At 45.0% G+C, this 16,561-nt stretch overlaps 1 protein-coding gene across 4 annotated transcripts in view; it reads left to right on the forward strand.

Annotated features, from left to right (window-relative positions):
- DOCK1 (dedicator of cytokinesis 1) overlaps positions 1-16,561 on the forward strand; it is a 562,075-nt gene that overhangs the window by 480,175 nt on the left and 65,339 nt on the right. For all 4 annotated transcript variants that reach the window (XM_086377709.1, XM_086377710.1, XM_086377711.1 and 1 more), the window contains exons 34-38: positions 1,771-1,856; positions 2,042-2,198; positions 9,974-10,014; positions 11,295-11,385; positions 15,582-15,701. In XM_086377709.1, coding sequence (XP_086233835.1) covers positions 1,771-1,856; positions 2,042-2,198; positions 9,974-10,014; positions 11,295-11,385; positions 15,582-15,701 — 495 coding nt within the window. The remainder of the gene's footprint in view (positions 1-1,770; positions 1,857-2,041; positions 2,199-9,973; positions 10,015-11,294; positions 11,386-15,581; positions 15,702-16,561) is intronic.

Below are 16,561 nucleotides of genomic sequence, written 5' to 3' on the forward strand. Positions count from 1 at the left end.
GGGGCCCCAGGTCCGCAGAGCAGTAGACAGTGTTGGACGGACCAGTCGCAAGCACTGCAATGAGTGTGTTCGCCACTTGGCTTGTGTGGCCAAGGTTGTATCTTAGCAACCTACTGGCCCGCTCCTTGGGGGCCCTATTAAGTCCTCCCGAGCTCCAATTTAACACCGACTCTATGCAATAATTTATATGTACACAGCATATTCATCCCATTAGAGCATCCATGCCAGGTGCTATCCTAGGGGTTGGGAATACAGCAGAGACCAATAGAGAAGAAAAGTCTTCTCGTGCAGCTTAAATTCTTACGGAATCCCGATAACAGTGGGGGACTAGGTGCCTGGGGAAGCAATGTCTGAGTGTGTATTGTAAGGGGATTCCACTAGAGGTGATCGTACTAAGTGGAGTAAGTCAGAAAGAGAGAGATGAGTATCACATGACATCACTGATATGTGGAATCTAAAATATGGCATGAATGAACTTACAAAACACAACAGATTCACAAACCAAGAGAACGGGCTTGTGGTTGCCAAGCGGGAGGGGAGTGGGGAGAGATGATGGGAGTCCGGGGTTAGCAGATGCAAACTGGCATATAGAGCATGGGTACACAACAGGCATGGGAAACTGTGTTCAGTCTTCTGTAATAAACCAGGAAAAGAAGGTGAAAAAGAATATATACTTGTATAACTGAGTCCCCTTGCTCAGCAGAAATTTGCACAGCATTGAAAATCAGCTCTACTTCAATACAGTTGTTTAAAAGGAGGGTCCCAGAGACCCTCGCATACCTGCCAGGTCTGCTTGCTTTGTGAACCCTGAATTCAGCCCTTGTTTCCTTTGGGTGCAGTGTGGGTGCCTCATCTCTCAGGAACCAAAGCTCTCGCAGCCTCTCCTTCCTGCCTGTCCCACATCCATGAGTAACTGCAGGGACCCTCACCTGGCCAGAATCCCCGTACTCAGGTGGCTCTGAATTGTGGCAGGGATGGGGATGGGGCCTCGAGGATTGAGGAGGGTGGGCACATCCATCCTTATTACAGGAGTTGTTTCCAGCCTGATCAGCCACGGAGTCCGTGAGTTCTGTGAAAGCATTTTGGAGATTCGCTCCTCCCCAGAATTTAGAGTTGTCCTGAAAGAAAGAGACAGACAGACCATCAATCCTGAGGGTCCTTTCCCACCATAATATGCTGGAAATCCAATCAGAAGCTTTGGGGGATTCAAAGAAAGGCTTAAGGTGTCTGCTGGTCTGACTTAAACGCATTGCCCCTCTTGTTTTTCAGCCTGTTTGTCATCCAGGATGAGCTATATCACTGGGATCCATTAAGGCGTGGCAGGGAAGTGGCCCTTTGCCTGTTTTCAGATTGCAGAGAACTCTGCTGCCAAGTGACACAGCGTCTGTTCTTTTCCAGGAACCGAGGAGCTATTTTAGTTGTTACTTGTTCATAAAGATGAAGTTTGAGACTTTTTTCTATGTTGCTCCTTGATATCTTTTCCCCTTACGATTTCCTTTTCTTTCTCTCTCTGGTGCTACTCCTGGGATCAGAAGATGCATTGAGGCTTCATCAACCAGGGAGGGAAATGAAAGATTCCCCCTGTGACAGGGGCTCATCAGAAATCCCCAGGGGTTCGAGAAGGGCACCTCTTAAACAAAATCAAGCTTCAAAGGTGCAGGGCAACTCTCCAACGACGATCTGTTGGCGATTTATGTATTATTGACGCTCAAGTCATGAGATGAAGTAGCCACCGTGCTGATTATTTACACTTCCTCTGTTTAATTACAGTTTGAAAATGAGATCATCACCAAGCTGGATCATGAAGTGGAAGGAGGCAGAGGCGATGAGCAGTACAAAGTGTTATTTGATAAAATGTAAGTGTTGATTAACAGTGGGATTTATGTCAGAATGGAGACAGAGAGACTGTAATTCGACGACAATGAACTTTGTAGCCCAGAAATAATTAAAAAGTGTTAATGATGGACATATTTTAAACTGTGCCTCAGTCCGGTTTCTTTTTCTGAGTGTGATTAACAAGGTATGTGTAATTATTTTTCAGCCTCCTGGAGCACTGCAGGAAACACAAATACCTCGCCAAAACGGGAGAGACTTTCGTAAAGCTTGTCGTGCGCCTGATGGAGAGACTTCTGGACTATAGAACCATCATGCACGATGAGAACAAAGAAAACCGCATGAGCTGCACGGTCAACGTGCTGGTGAGTGATAGCTTAAATATCCCATCTGTCCAGGAAGCTGGGAGATGAACCAAGAATTTCAGAGCTTCGGGACAGCTGGCCACAGGGCTTTGCAGGGCGGTGTGTGGCTTCCTTCGCTTGTTTCCTTGTCTGTTGCAGGGAATGAAGAAGGGAGGACTGTTTGCAGATCTGCTTTTTAAGCATGTCTGCCCAATAAGCACGTCTGTGCAACCATCTTTGCTCTAGATGTCTGCACAGTTGTTCTTCCCCTGGCTCAGAAGATAAGAAGATCTGTCTTGCTTGTAACCAGGGAGCGCCCTCCCTGATTACAGATCCTAAGTGGGGAGTTTGGGTGTGTTTTGTTTTGAATACCTATTGATGGCTCTGCTGGGTCTTTGCTGCCGTGCATGGGCTCTTCATCGCTGGACGCGGGCTTGCTCTAGTTCCAGCGTGAGGGCCTCTATCGTTGCGGAGCACGGTTGCGGGCTCCAAGAAGAGAGGTCTTCAGTTGTTGTGGCCCATGGCTTTAGTTGCCAACCACATGTGGGATCTTAGTTCCCAGACAGGGCATCCAGCCTGTGCCCCCTGCATTGCAAGGCAGATTCTGAACCCCTGGACCACCAGGGAAGTCCCGCTAAGTGTGTTTGTTACTAGGATCCTCGTAAACTGCGGTGGGGGGAGTGGTGGCCTCCGAAAGAGATGTCCACATCCTGATCCTCAGAAATGTGAACGTGACCCTATTTGGAAAAAAGGCTCCTAGCGGTTGTGGCTCAAGATCTTGAGATGAGACCAACTGGGTTACCCAGGTGGGGCTGAGTCCAGTGACAGGTATTCTTAAGAGAGAGAAAAGGAGATGACAGAGACCCCAAGGAGAAGACCAGGTGAAGTAGGAGCAGAGATGCCAAGGATGCTGCCCCAGCCAGGAGGTCCTGGAGCCACCACGGCTGAAAGGGGCAGGAAGGATGCTTCTCTTGGAGGCTACGTGGCCCTGCTGACACGTGGATTTCACACTTGAGCCTCCAAAATGGTGAGAGGACGCAGAGCTATTGTGTTAAGCCACCAAGATGGTGGCGATTTGTGGCACAGCCACAAGAAACCCGTGCGTGGCCACATGAAGGCTCAGGTGAACTCGACCACCCCCGCCCATCGGCCTCTGGCGCAGCTGCAGTCACTGGACTTGGCCGGGTTCTGAGGACACCCCGTTCCTGACACGGTCGTGGTGCATCAGGCAAGGCTACAGGGCAAGGAGCTTTTAGGAAGCTTTACAACAAACTCAGCGGCTGGGAGTGGTTGGCAAACCTCATGGCCCTAAGGAGCCACGTGACCCCACGTCTGGCTCCAGAGTCCTCTACCTCTCTCAGCATCTTCCTTCTCTGTTTCCCCCTTAAGGAGCCAAACAAACAGCCTTTTCATCAATTTCCCCTGCCTGTCCCGACGCAGGAAGGCCAGGAAACACTGCTCCTGCTTTCTTCTCTTTACTTCCCTGGATTGTCCTCATCACTGCCCAATCGTTGGACAGCAGGTGGAAGCCCTGCCCTGACTTTCCCTGTTTGTATGGACTTGTGGGCCCTTTGAGCTCATGGGAGTGGACTTTTGTGCCAAGAGGAGCAGGACACATTATTCATTCTTGAAAATCACCAGAGGGGTTTGGGCTAAAAAGTTAAGCAAAAGGGAATACTTTTTACCTTCCTTCTTGAGTATCAACATTGAATCTGAGCTTTGCCACCAAGAGCTGGCCACTGAAAGCTTGTGCAGTCTCAGCCCTGCATTCTGGGGCAGGCCAATCTGTTTTGGCCAGTGATACACAGTTCGAGAGCAAGTTTTCTTTTCCTTGAAAATCTAAACATGGGGGACTTAAGGTTTCTGGTCCAGTGTGTAAGGCAGCTTGGAAGTGGTTACCCCCATCCTCACTACGAGAAGAAAAGCTGCCAGACTGAAAATCAACAACTCTTCTTAGAGTCATCGTCTTAGATCCACTGGGAAAATGCCTGCTCCCCAATTTGGAGAGACAGGAGGATACAGAGAATCGCAGTTCCCTGGAGCAGAAACTGCCGCTGGAGCCACTACCTGACTCCTTTTAACTAGCACTTTCAACAGAAAATTACAAGGTGTCTTAGAGGCAAAAGACACAGTTCGAAGTATCAAAACATCAGATCAGGACTTGGACTTAAGATTTTAGAATTATCACACTGGGAATTAGTATGTCATGATTAACATGTTAAGGGCACTAATAGAAAGAGTAGACTTTATGGGAGACCAGCGTGTCAGGATGGCCGATTGGACAGAGGACCAGATGGTTGGATGGCATCACCGACTCAATGGACATGAGTTTGAGTAAACTCTGGGAGATGGTGAGGACAGAGAAGTCTGGCGTGCTGCAGTCCATGGGGTCATCAAGAGTAGGACGTGATTGAGTGACTGAACAACAGCTACAGGGGAAGAATAGGTAATATAAGCAGAAAGATGGGAGCTCTCAGAAAGAATCAAAGAGAAAATTGCTAGAAATCCAGAACACTTGCAGCATGAAGAATGCCTTTGGTCTCATCAATAAACTGGACATGGTCGAGGAAAGATCAGTGAGCTTGAAACGTCTAACTACATTTGCATGTGCTTCGTAAGGGCCTTGGACCACTGTTGGAAGTGGGCTTCGATCCTTGAGATCCGGCCCACACCGGCTGTTTGCCTCTCCACCCATCTGTAGCCTGACTGCACTGGGGTGGCAGTGAGCTCTGCCCCAGTTAAGGCCTCGATCATTTGCTCAGAAATGAGCCCAGCTCTTAGCCCCCTGCCTTCTTTCCTCTGTCCAAAAGAATTTACTTTGATGATGCCAATGTGGTTAACACAAAATAGAAATCAGCATTTTTCTGCATGAGAGAAACAGAAAACTTTTCAAAATCATTCCCTTCCATGGACATCCTTTTCTGGTGCGTCCTCTGATCTTTAAGGGGATCCAGAGGCCCTTTTGTGTCCTGAAGGAAGAATTATTATTATGTTGATGAGGTTTCCAGCTTTGATGTTCGACTACTATTAATCTTTGTTTCAAGCACAATCTTTTTGAGTGAACCAGGATGCAAAACCTGGCGGAGATACGGTGATGAGCTCGGGCCTTTTACCAGAATCAGAGTCCGGGTCAGAACAGTAAGCGTTTGTGAGGACACCTGAGCTCAGAGTTCCTGGCGTTGTAGCCTGCATTCTTCTCTCGTCCTGAGACTGTCTGATATTGTTCACGTCCTTCGGCTTGAAACATCCTGAATCTTCCCACGAAGAGTCGAGTGTTCTGTTCTTAACCATTTCCTGGGGAGGATGACATGGATTCCAACCTATCACGATTCTTTCACTTAAAAAATATAATAGATCTCTGGATTTCAAAGAAATATAACTAGATTTTTACAGGTAGACATTCTGTCTCATAATATTCACTGCTAAGATTACATTTAATCTTATAAATATATTTTTAACCTCCTGGTCCATTTTTACCTTTATCTTGGTACTTTTCTTATGAAACAAATAGAGTTTCATAGAAGCAAATATGTCTTTCTCAGTTCAGTTCAGTTCAGTCACTCAGGCATGTCCGATTCTTTGTGACCCCATGGACTGCAGCGCACCAGGCTTCCCTGTCCATCACCAACTCCTGGAGCTTGCTCAAACTCATGTCCATTGAGTCAGTAATGCCATCCAACCATCTCATCCCCTGTCGTCCCCTTCTCCTCCCGCCTTCAATCTTACCCAGCATCAGGGGCTTTTCCAGTGAGTCAGTTCTTCACATCAGGTGGCCAGAGTATTAGAGATTCAACTTCAGCATCAGTCCTTCCAATGACTATTCAGGACTGATTTCCTTTAGAATGAATGGTTTGATCTCCTTGCAGTCCAAGGGACTCTAAGAGTCTTTCTATCTTTAGATGAATATGGAGGTATAAACATATGTTTAGAAAAATATAAAATGTACCCAACTGATTACTAAGCAGAAATTCCCTTGAAATCCTAAGGTTAAAAACCAAAGAACATAAAATATATTCATCAATAGAGAAATGTAAGCCCATTGCCAAATTTCCATTAGAACCAGTGGTATTATCCTTTTTTTATGGAGTTGGTGGGACAGTCTAAGTTGTGTGGGCTTATTAACATCCTATTCTTTCTATCACTTAAAAAGATAAAAAATAAGAGACAGAGGCTATTATTCTGGCCAGTAGCCTAAGTCCTTTATTTTTTTAATTAAACTTTTTATTTTGCGTTGGAGCATAACTGATTAACAATGTTGTGACAGTTTCAAGTGGACACCAAAGGGACTCAGCCGTACATATACATGTATCCATTCTCCCCAGGCTCGCCTCCCATCCAGGCCCCCGAATGACGTTGGGCAGAGTCCCCGTGCCATGCAGTAGGTCCTTGGTGGTTATCTCTTTTAAATATAGCAGTGGGTGCCTGTTTATCCCAAACCCCCTACTGTCCATTCCCCTGCCCCTCCCCACTGGCACCTGCAGGTTCATTCTCTGAGTCTGTTTCTTGGGGCTTCCCAGGTGGTACTAGTGGTAAAGAATCCACCTGTCAATGCAGGAGATGCAAGAGATATAGGTTCGATCTCTGGGTCGGGAAGATTCCCTGGAGAAGGAAGTGGCAACTCACTCCAGTATTCTTGCCTGGAAAAATCCCATGGACAGAAGAACCTGGTGGGCTACAGTCCATGAGGCTGAGACGAGTTGGACACGACTAAGTGACTGAGCACAAAATAGACAAACTTCTACCAGCAAGTCTGTATACATAGTGGATCACAGTTCCCACTGGACAAATGCGTATTTGTAATGAAGTAGAATTTCATCGTCACCTTATAATCACAGTTTTCAGTTACTGGTAGGTGATTTTGTTGTATGTCCTCTGGCTCGTCTACGCAATTATCATATCTACACCAGAGAGTAGTAAAATCATTCTTAATTTACAAACATAAGTCAGGTACTTTGTGGTCCCTTTATAAGGTTAATTAAGGTGTTTCCAACTAGAAATCTGAAAATGTTATCATAGGATGTGTCTCAGTTATGACGGAGTACAAAACTGAAATGCAGTAAAATGCATGTGCTCTGAAAGATTAATACATAGCACTGGATTGGAGTTGGGAGCCTTGTCCCAGTGGGGTTGCTTGGAGAAACACAGCTGGCAGCGCTGGGGTAAAGAGAGGACCACGGGGGTGGGGGGCCCAGAAGTGGGGCCCCCGCTGAGCAGTGTGAACTTTTATACAAGGAACTTGAAAGTTTTATATAGAAATTGGAATTTGAGATGAACATTCTTCGGGTCTAGGGAGGTTTTGAAGTCCTAGGCAGGGAACGGAACTCAGCGCAGGCAGGAAATAAAGACATTTCCATATCTCGGAGAGGAGTGAAAGTCGTATGATATCCCTGTTGTGAAATTGTAGAGGAGAATGATCAAAAGCTTCGGAAAGGATTAAAAATGGGAGGGCAAAAGAGAGTGGTGTGAAATCGTAGCTTGTAAACACTGGCGAGTCAGAGCTGGAAGTGAACAGCTCATCCTTCTCCTTTGATGTAGCTTGCCTTTGTTACGTGGCTCCCAGTTGTCAGCCAAAAATATCCTCATTACCCGAAACCAGGGGACACTCACAGCTGAGAGGCTGCAAAACGTGGAAATCTCGGTGCGTCTCTCTAAATGCGCCCCCTTTTACTCTCCGCATGTATTTAGCATTTCTTTTCAGACAGATCGATCGTGGAAGCAATGTCTTTTTTTTGGCTAATGAAATAAAAGAGGCTATTTCATCTTCCTGGATAATTGCATGCGTTTATGATAGTGATATCCACTAGTTATCTCAGGCCCCATTCTAGAGGGCTCACTTCGTGTGCAGGTGCTGAATTTCACACTGAAAGTGGCCGTGGTGTTTCCATGCCTTAGACCTTGTTAGGTGACTGTTCTGTACCTTTCTGGTGGCCTCATGTACAATAAAGATTTTAAAGTGTAGAGATTTCTCATAAAGAAATGTAACTGTTTATGAGCAATGTTCATGCTCATCTGAAAATAGTCTACAATATGTAGAATTAGGGCTTTCCTGGTGGCTCAATGGGTAAAGAATCCGTCTCCAATGCAGGAATCTCAGGAGATGCAGGTTCAGTTCCTGGGTGGGGAACGATCCCCTGGAGGAGTGCATGGTGACCCACTCCAGTATTCTTGCCTGGAAAATACCCTGGACAGAGGAGCCTGGCGGGCTACCGTCCATACGGTGGCAAAGAATTGGATGTGACTGAGCACCCCACTCCAGTACTCTTGCCTGGAGAATCCCATGGATGGAGGAGCCTGGTGGGCTGCAGTCCATGGGGTCGCTGGGAGTCGGACACGATTGAGCGACTTCACTTTCACTTTTCACTTTCATGCATTGGAGAAGGAAATGGCAACCGACTCCAGTGTTCTTGCTTTGAGAATCCCGGGGATGGGGGAGCCTGGTGGGCTGCCGTCTATGGGGTCGCACAGAGGGACACGGCTGAAGCTACTTAGCAGCAGCAGAGTACACATGTAGAATTAGCCCATTGTCGCTAGTCGGCTAACTAGCCTTCCTGTCTGTCAGTGCTGTACACAGGGTGTTTTATTAAGCAGTAACCGGTTTTCTTACTGTGTTTTGGAAGGCCTGTGTAGAACAGCACTTTCCAGTAGAAATTTCCTCGTGATGGAGACGCGCTTATATGCACTCAGGACACTATGCAGGGGCCCTGGCTCCATGTGGCTCCTGAGCCCTCAGGGTATGTGGCAAGTGCCATTGCGGAAGTGAATTTTTAACTCCATTCAACTTAAATTAAGTTGACTTTCTCTTTGAGTACATATGATCTGTGGCTATTGTGTCCAATCAAGTTACAACAGTGTGTTGCCTTCTTATGGCTCTTGGTGAGTGAGGCCAGACCTAGTGTGCTCTAAATCATGTTGATGATGCTTATTCCCAAGTGAATTGTCTCCCACTTCTAATGAAAGTATAGTGGTTAAGAATGGTTAAGATATCACGTCTTTGGGTAATGCTTTGTTGTAACTGAAAACAGGTGACATTCAAATGACAGAAGTAGATTTAAGCCATCATGGCTTTTTTATCTTTTAATTTCTAAAATTAGAATTTTTTTCTTTTTATTTTATTGAAATATAGTTGATGTACAATGTTGTGTTGGCTTCAGGTGTACAGCATAGATTCTTTTCCATTGTAAGTTATTACAAGATGTTGAGTATAGTTCCCTATGCTATACGTAGGTCCTCGTTGGTTATCTATTTAGATGTGGTGTAGATACACAGTGGACTATTACTCAGCCATAAAAAATGAACATTTGCAACAACATGGATGGACCTAGAGATTATACTAAATGAAATAAATCAGATTGAGAAAGATAAATATCCTATGATACCATTTATATGTGGAATCAGGGAAAAAATGATAGAAATTAACTTATTTCCAAAACAGAAATAGATTCACAGACACAGAAAACAAACTTAAGGTTACCAAAGGGGAAACATAGTGGGATAAATGGGAACACAAGGATAGAAGGATAAATGGGATAAATGGGAATTTGAAATTAGCATATACATCCTACAGTATTTAAAGTGCAGAAAACTTATTCATTAGAATTTTTATCCCCATCCAAAAAAAATGAAGAGCAATGTAAGCGATTTCTGCATTTTATATGGATTTTTGGTTCAGATCCAAAGAGTTGGTTGGGTCTGTTTGTCTTTAACACAAGTTGAAGAATTGTGAATTTTTAATGTGCACGTGATACCTTTTATAGAACTGGTTTTTTAATATAGTATTGTGGTTTGATTTCTTTCAGAATTTCTACAAAGAGATTGAAAGGGAAGAAATGTATATACGGTACGTAAGCATCAGGCTTCTCTACACCCTTGATCTGTTGATGATAATTGCTGTCTGTCAAATCCATGCTAAAAAGTATTTTATAATCATAGGGGTTTATCTTGTAGAAAATCATGAAGGCTGGAGTTTGAATTTGGTGGAGATCCTGGAAGTATTGTCAAGCCTACGGCAGTGTGTCCAGGCTGATGTGGAGATTTGGGGGTGGAGGGGGTCATACATAGTCAGCTCAGAAGCAAATTATTGCGAAGGGTTTTTGTTCCTTTTGACTGACCCTTATAGCAAAAGGCACCACTACAAATTTTAGCGTTTCACAGAAAGCCATATGATCAAATGAGAAGTCTAGTTTTAACTTCATCAGAAATAGGACAATATTATACATTTTCATTCTTACCTGGATACCAAATTCTCAAGTTTTGTATTTTCTGCTGGAATTTTCTGCTTCACTTGCCTTTTTCTCTAGGATGTTGGACTATGATTGGACCCTCTCCATATTGGTCTCTTTTAGTGGCGGTGTCAAATTTTAGCAAGATTACCCCTTAGAAGACCAGAGTAATTACATGATCCACATGGCATTAGTGTTTAATGATGGATTAGTTACATTCAGCATGGTTTTCTTTCTCTCTCTCTTTTTTTTAAGTCTCTATTTATTTGTATAAAGAGTAAACAAAGTCATGATTTTCTAACTTTTGGTTTCTAAGACTTTTTAACTTTCTCCTTTAAAAGCAATACATGTGAACATAATAAACTTTGGGGAAAACAATTAGTTTCTTTTATCCAAATGTAGGTTACTTTGTATTAAAAAGCCTCCTTTTCTTTATGGCAGAAGAATTCTTTTGATCACATTCACTGTGATCACTGGAGCTCTTTATTCTTATGGATTTGTATTTTTATGGATTTTGTGTGTGTGTATTCAGACTCAATAGACATGTGAGAAATCGCAATGAAACATTGTGTCAGCTCATTTCAAATGTATGGAGAAAAGTCTAGAAAAGATGAGAAAGAATGAGAAAGCTTGAAGCACAATTGTGCCTTCTTGGGCCATCTTCAGCTTTGTCCTGAAAAGAGAATACTTAAATTTTTAAAAATATATCATTTATTACTCCGGTTGATTTTTCTTAATGCTTTGTGTACCAGAAGCTTCCAAGGCATTATGTATTGTGAACTTTGTAAGAAGAAAGAATAGAGATGATTTACTGTTGAAGTAGAATTTTGCTGTTGCAGTTCTCAACACAAATTATTTTGTGACGCTTTCTGAATATACCTGTGTTTTATCATCTCAGGTATCTGTACAAGCTCTGTGACCTGCACAAGGAGTGTGATAACTACACTGAAGCCGCCTATACCTTGCTCCTCCATGCAAAGCTTCTGAAGGTCGTAAAGTTCACCATATACTTTTATGATTCTGTTGTTATGAATTATAAGATCACTTAATATTTGATTTTCCCATGACAAATTTTTAGTAAACCTGTAACAAGATTTTATGGATATTAACTCAAAGCAGTGACATTAACAAAGAGTTAGGAAGTACTTTGATTATAGATTTGACTCCACTGAATGCAAATTTGACAGGATGTCGGAACAAGTTATCACCGAGCATCTTAAATACCCATCATTAGTCTGTCAGCTTGCAGTGAGTTAGGGGCTCTCTGTTTCTTTATTCCTATCAACAGGACCCAGTAATGCTGGAGAGTGACATCAGTAAGAAGGAATTTCTGTGTTAGAACAGCTAAGAGGATGAGCCCACTGCTTGTAATCTTAGAAAACAGTGTAGGGACCAGATCTTGACTTCTCTCCCTGTGCTCCAAGGGCATCCATGGAGATCTCCTGTTGGTCTATCAGTGCTTGTTAGACCTCCTGCCTGACTCCTGGGTGTGTTGCTCCTGAGCATGAGTCTGTCTTGAGTGATCATTTTGTTGTGTAGATAGCTGTGGACATTGGTGTGTGTGTGTTGCCATAATATATTCATGTTCTTCCCCATGTCCAGTTTCAGCCCAGTTAGTCTTACAGAGTGAACTCACAGTAAACAGCTGGGTGGATGTTTGTATTGATGAATGGAAAGATGGAAGTATCGGTGGATGGAGGGATGTGTGGGTAGACGGATGGATGGCTGTGTGGATGGGTGGAAATGTGGATGAATGGTGGGACGAGTGAGTGGATGGACGGCTGTGTGGGTGGATGGCTCTCTGGGTGAGTAGTTGGATAAATGAGGAAATTTCTTTACAACTTCTAGTTTTATATTTTAAAACTTTAGCAAGTCACTAGATCATCTTTCCCATTATATCCTCATAAAAAATTGAAAAATTATAAACTAGATAAAGAGGAAGAGGTATGAGAATTAGAATTAAGTTGTGTCTCCATGTAAAGACTACTCATTCAAGAAATCCTGTGTCTAAACTCAAGCCAGTTCCCCCTCTTACCGTCTGAGCCACCAGACAAGCCTGAATGGAAGGAAACCGGCTGAGATTGTGCTAAAGATGCTCAGTGCCTGTTGGATGATGAGAGGAGCAAGGCAGAGGCCAAGTCAGGCAGCGAACCTCCAGCAAGAATCTCCCAGCCCCTGGTCCAGTCCTGAGCTCTCCAGTCGCTTGCGCGACACGTATAAAAAGAAGCTGGAGTGTGGAGATTTACCTCCACCTGAAAACGAAGAGTCGATTCCAAACCAAGCGCAGTAAGACTCGCTTCGGTCTGAACCTCATCTCTAGTCATCCGTGGTAGCCCTGTGGTTTTGCACCACATAAAACTCTGCAGGGAACGTCGTTTCTGAAGCTAGGAATTCCAGCTGGGCCACTGCACACGAGCTGTCCCACTTTGAATTCTAACGGCTTTCACTTGTTAGAAACCCAAATTTTAGTAACAAGGCCATTTTGAAACTACAGAAATATTTCCTTTACACCAGGGAAATTAAAAAGGGGTTGACACGCTGCTTGGGCACCCTTGCTCTCTCTCGTCGTACATAAACTTTTCTGTGGTGTGTGAATGTATATGTGTGTGCAAAGTATCATTTATTTAATAATTACATTTATTGAGCACAGTCGGGTTTTCCACACACGGTACAAGGATGTTTCACAAACCAAATCAGTTGGCCCATTTCCATTATCTTTTTCACTGGGGTTTTGAATTTTCCAGTTAAATACACATAATTGCTCTCCATATCTTTTACATCATTACATTTTGCAATTTTTCCTAAATATGTTTTGATATTGCAGTAAATGTGAATTCATGCTGGTTAATCAGCACACTAAAGAACGTTACTTGTATCTTTATGAAAATTATTCACCATGATTGATATAGTCTTGTTCATGAAGTAAAAATCCTCAAATAGGATCTTCTATTTTGGTTAAGGCTATTTAAAAAAAAAAGGCAATAAAAACATCAGCCTTTAGCCTTTAGCAATGAAGTTATTTCATCTTTATGTGTAAGGGGGAGTATACAGCATAACTCCTTTTGGTGTTTAAATTTTTTTAGGCGATTTTAAACTCCAAGGAAGTTATATGGCCTCTGAACTTTCTTAGTTATCTTACTGTAGTTACAGTTCAGAATCATGTGCAATTCTTCCACCCTCAGAAAAGTCGAAATCTGGCCATGTGGTGAAAATGCCACACTCAGCGGAGTTTGTAACTCTGGGTTGTGGTTGGGTTATACATGTCTCATTTGAAGACGGAAAACACTGCAGTAGCCTAAAGGCTTCTCATTCTTACTTGACACCCCGGGACCTGGGGAGCCCTTCTGGCCCCATGCTCTGCACCCTGTCCCTTGGAGCCCTGGGGTCCAGCCTGGGGCACTCCTGGGGTGCTCCGGAGCCCCTCTGGCTTCCGGAAGGTAGGGGCAGTATGTGCTGTGAGAGCCAGCCTCTTAGGGAGCCCAGCGTACTCCCGGGCCTCGCCTCACCATTTTTGCAGGCCTGTCCCTCGGGCCTTTCCCCCTGCCCCCGTGGTTCCTGTCCATTTGTCATGCCGCCTAAAATGTGGCCCCATGGCTCGTCCCATTGCTCCATATGTGGCCTTACCAACCCTGAATCCGGTGCCCCCCAACTGGTGGGGTACTCTATCCCAATTGTGGTCCAGGCAGCCTGCAAGCTGCTGCTTTCTTGGCAGAATCCCCCGTGTCTTCTCATAAGACCAGTTCAGACATCACCTCCTGAGTCTAACCAATGAGCAAGCCCATCCTGATTCCTTACTCCAGGGAGCCTCCCCAGACCTCTTGTCCTTCCTCCTGCCCTTAGAAAGTGAAAGTGAAAGTCACTCAGTTGTGTCCAACTCTTTGTGACCCCATGGACTATACAGTCCATGGAATTCTCTAGGCCTGAACACCGGAGTGGGTAGTCCTTCCCTTCTCCATGGCATCTTCCCAACCCAGGGATCAAACTGGGGTCTCCTGCATTGCAGGCGGATTCTTTACCAACTAGGCTATCAGGGAAGCCCATAATGACCATGAGATGTTTCCTGCAGACTTACTCCTGGTGGTTCATATAGTAAAGAATCTGCCTGCAACACAGGAGATGCAGGAGACACAGGTTCAATCCCTGGGTTGGGAATATCTCCTGGAGAAGGGAAAGGCAACCCACTCCAGCATTCTTGCCTGGAGAATCCCATGGACAGCGGAGCCTGGCGGGCTACAGTCCATGGGGTCACACAGAGTTGGACACGACTGAGCAACTAACACTTTCTTTTGCACTTTCATTGTGTACCACACCACTGTCGTCTGTAATGGCGCTCACCCGTGACCTGGTGCCTTGCACACTGCTGTTCTGTGCCTGACTCTTCACCACCCTGTGGACTATAGCTTGCCAGGCTCCTCTGTCCATGGTGGGATTCTTCAGGCAAGAATACTGAGTGGGTTGCTATTTCCTCCTCCAGGGGATCTTTCCAACCCAGGGATCAAACTTGTATCCCCTGCATTGGCAGGAGGGTTTTTTACTGCTGAGCCACTCGGGAAGCCCATGCCTTGCGCATAGTAGGTCCCCACCAAATGGTGAAGTTTACTGAACTTTACATTCAGCGCCATGGATTTGTTGAGCATAAGTTCAGGAGTTTAGGTGTTAAATGACCTCGCCTTCATCTCCGCTCCTTGCTGAGACCTCTGTGCGTCCTTCCTTGGTACCCTAAGTCCTCTGCCACATCTGCAAACACCAGCTGAGCCCTGACTCATTGGGATCCACGTGGCTTCTGCTGTTGATTAAAAAACTTAGCAGCACAGGAGCCAGGCCAGTACCCGGGGAAGCCCCACTTGAGGCAGCCACAAATCACCCAGGGCCTCATTGGTTTCATCGGTTCCCAGGTTTCATCGGCAAGCTGACAGTTCCAGAACCTGCTGGGTTTCTCTTCTGTGTGAATCTCGACCAGCTTTGCCTTCCTCGCGTGTTTTCTCATCTTGAGGCCTCTGCACAGAGGTTCTGTCCTCAATTCCAGGCCTGAAAGTCTGATGAGAGCCGCTCCAGCGGTCCCCGGAATCATGGCTGGAACACTGCCCTGAATTCAGGGCTTCCTGTGCAGTCTGCGTCCAGGGGAGGGAAAGGTCGCAGGGGCCGGGCCTCCCCAAGCACCACTCACGCTTTGCTTTTGCCTCAGTGGTCGGAGGACGTGTGCGCGGCCCACCTCACCCAGCGGGACGGGTACCAGGCGACAACCCAGGGGCAGCTGAAGGAGCGGCTCTACCAGGAGATCATCCACTACTTCGACAAAGGCAAGGTAAAAAAAAAATGCAGCTTTTCTGTTGTTTTCTTTTTTCTGTGCACCTTCCTGCCATGTTGTAAACACATTTTTTTTAACACATGGTGTTTGTGGAACCAGAGATTTGTTGCAGATTGTGTATCTGAAGGCTTTGTGCATGGCCCTCCAGCCAGTGCTTCTAAGTAGAAATCCTACCAAAAAAAAAAAAATCAATCACCCTTTTATAGATGCTCTGCTGAAAGTCACGACTGAGCATGAGGATTTTTATAGTCCTTGCAGAGGACGCTGATGTGGGGGAATTTGGGCCTCCCAGGGGGCGCTACTGGGTAAAGAACCCAGGGCAAGTGGCAACTCACTTGTGTATTCTTGCCTGGAGAATCCCATGCACAGAGGAGCCTGGCGGGCTAACGATTCACAGGGTCACAAAGAGTCGGTCACGACTGAGCACATGCGCACTGGCTGTGTTACAGCTAATGCATTCCTTTGACAGTTTGAGTTTTTCTGTTGTCACTGAAACATTAATCCCGTGGCAAGACCAATGCTGCTCTCGTTGATGGCCTCTCTGTTAATTGTCTCAAACAAAATTATTTAACCGTTGACCTCTACTAAATGGAAACCTGCCATCATTTTAATCAGACAGCAATAGATCTCATCACTGTAGTTCATGTGATTCAGATCACTAGTAGCTATTTTTAAAAAGGTGGGAGGCTCCTTAGGTCTTCCTGGCACTTTCAATGCAGGGAGTGCAGGTTCAAGCCCTGGTTGGGGAACTAAGATCCCTTGTGCTGCAGCCAAGAAATTAATTAATTAATTAGCAGACACTTTAAGGGGGAAAAAAAGGCTGGGGGTGGTGGGTGCCTTCAGTTCAGAAGTTTGGG

The sequence above is a fragment of the Bos grunniens genome, chromosome 26, assembly GCF_055505025.1.
Source record: "Bos grunniens cultivar Pamir isolate PY7600 chromosome 26, Bosgru_T2T1.0, whole genome shotgun sequence".
NCBI lineage: Eukaryota > Metazoa > Chordata > Mammalia > Artiodactyla > Bovidae > Bos > Bos grunniens.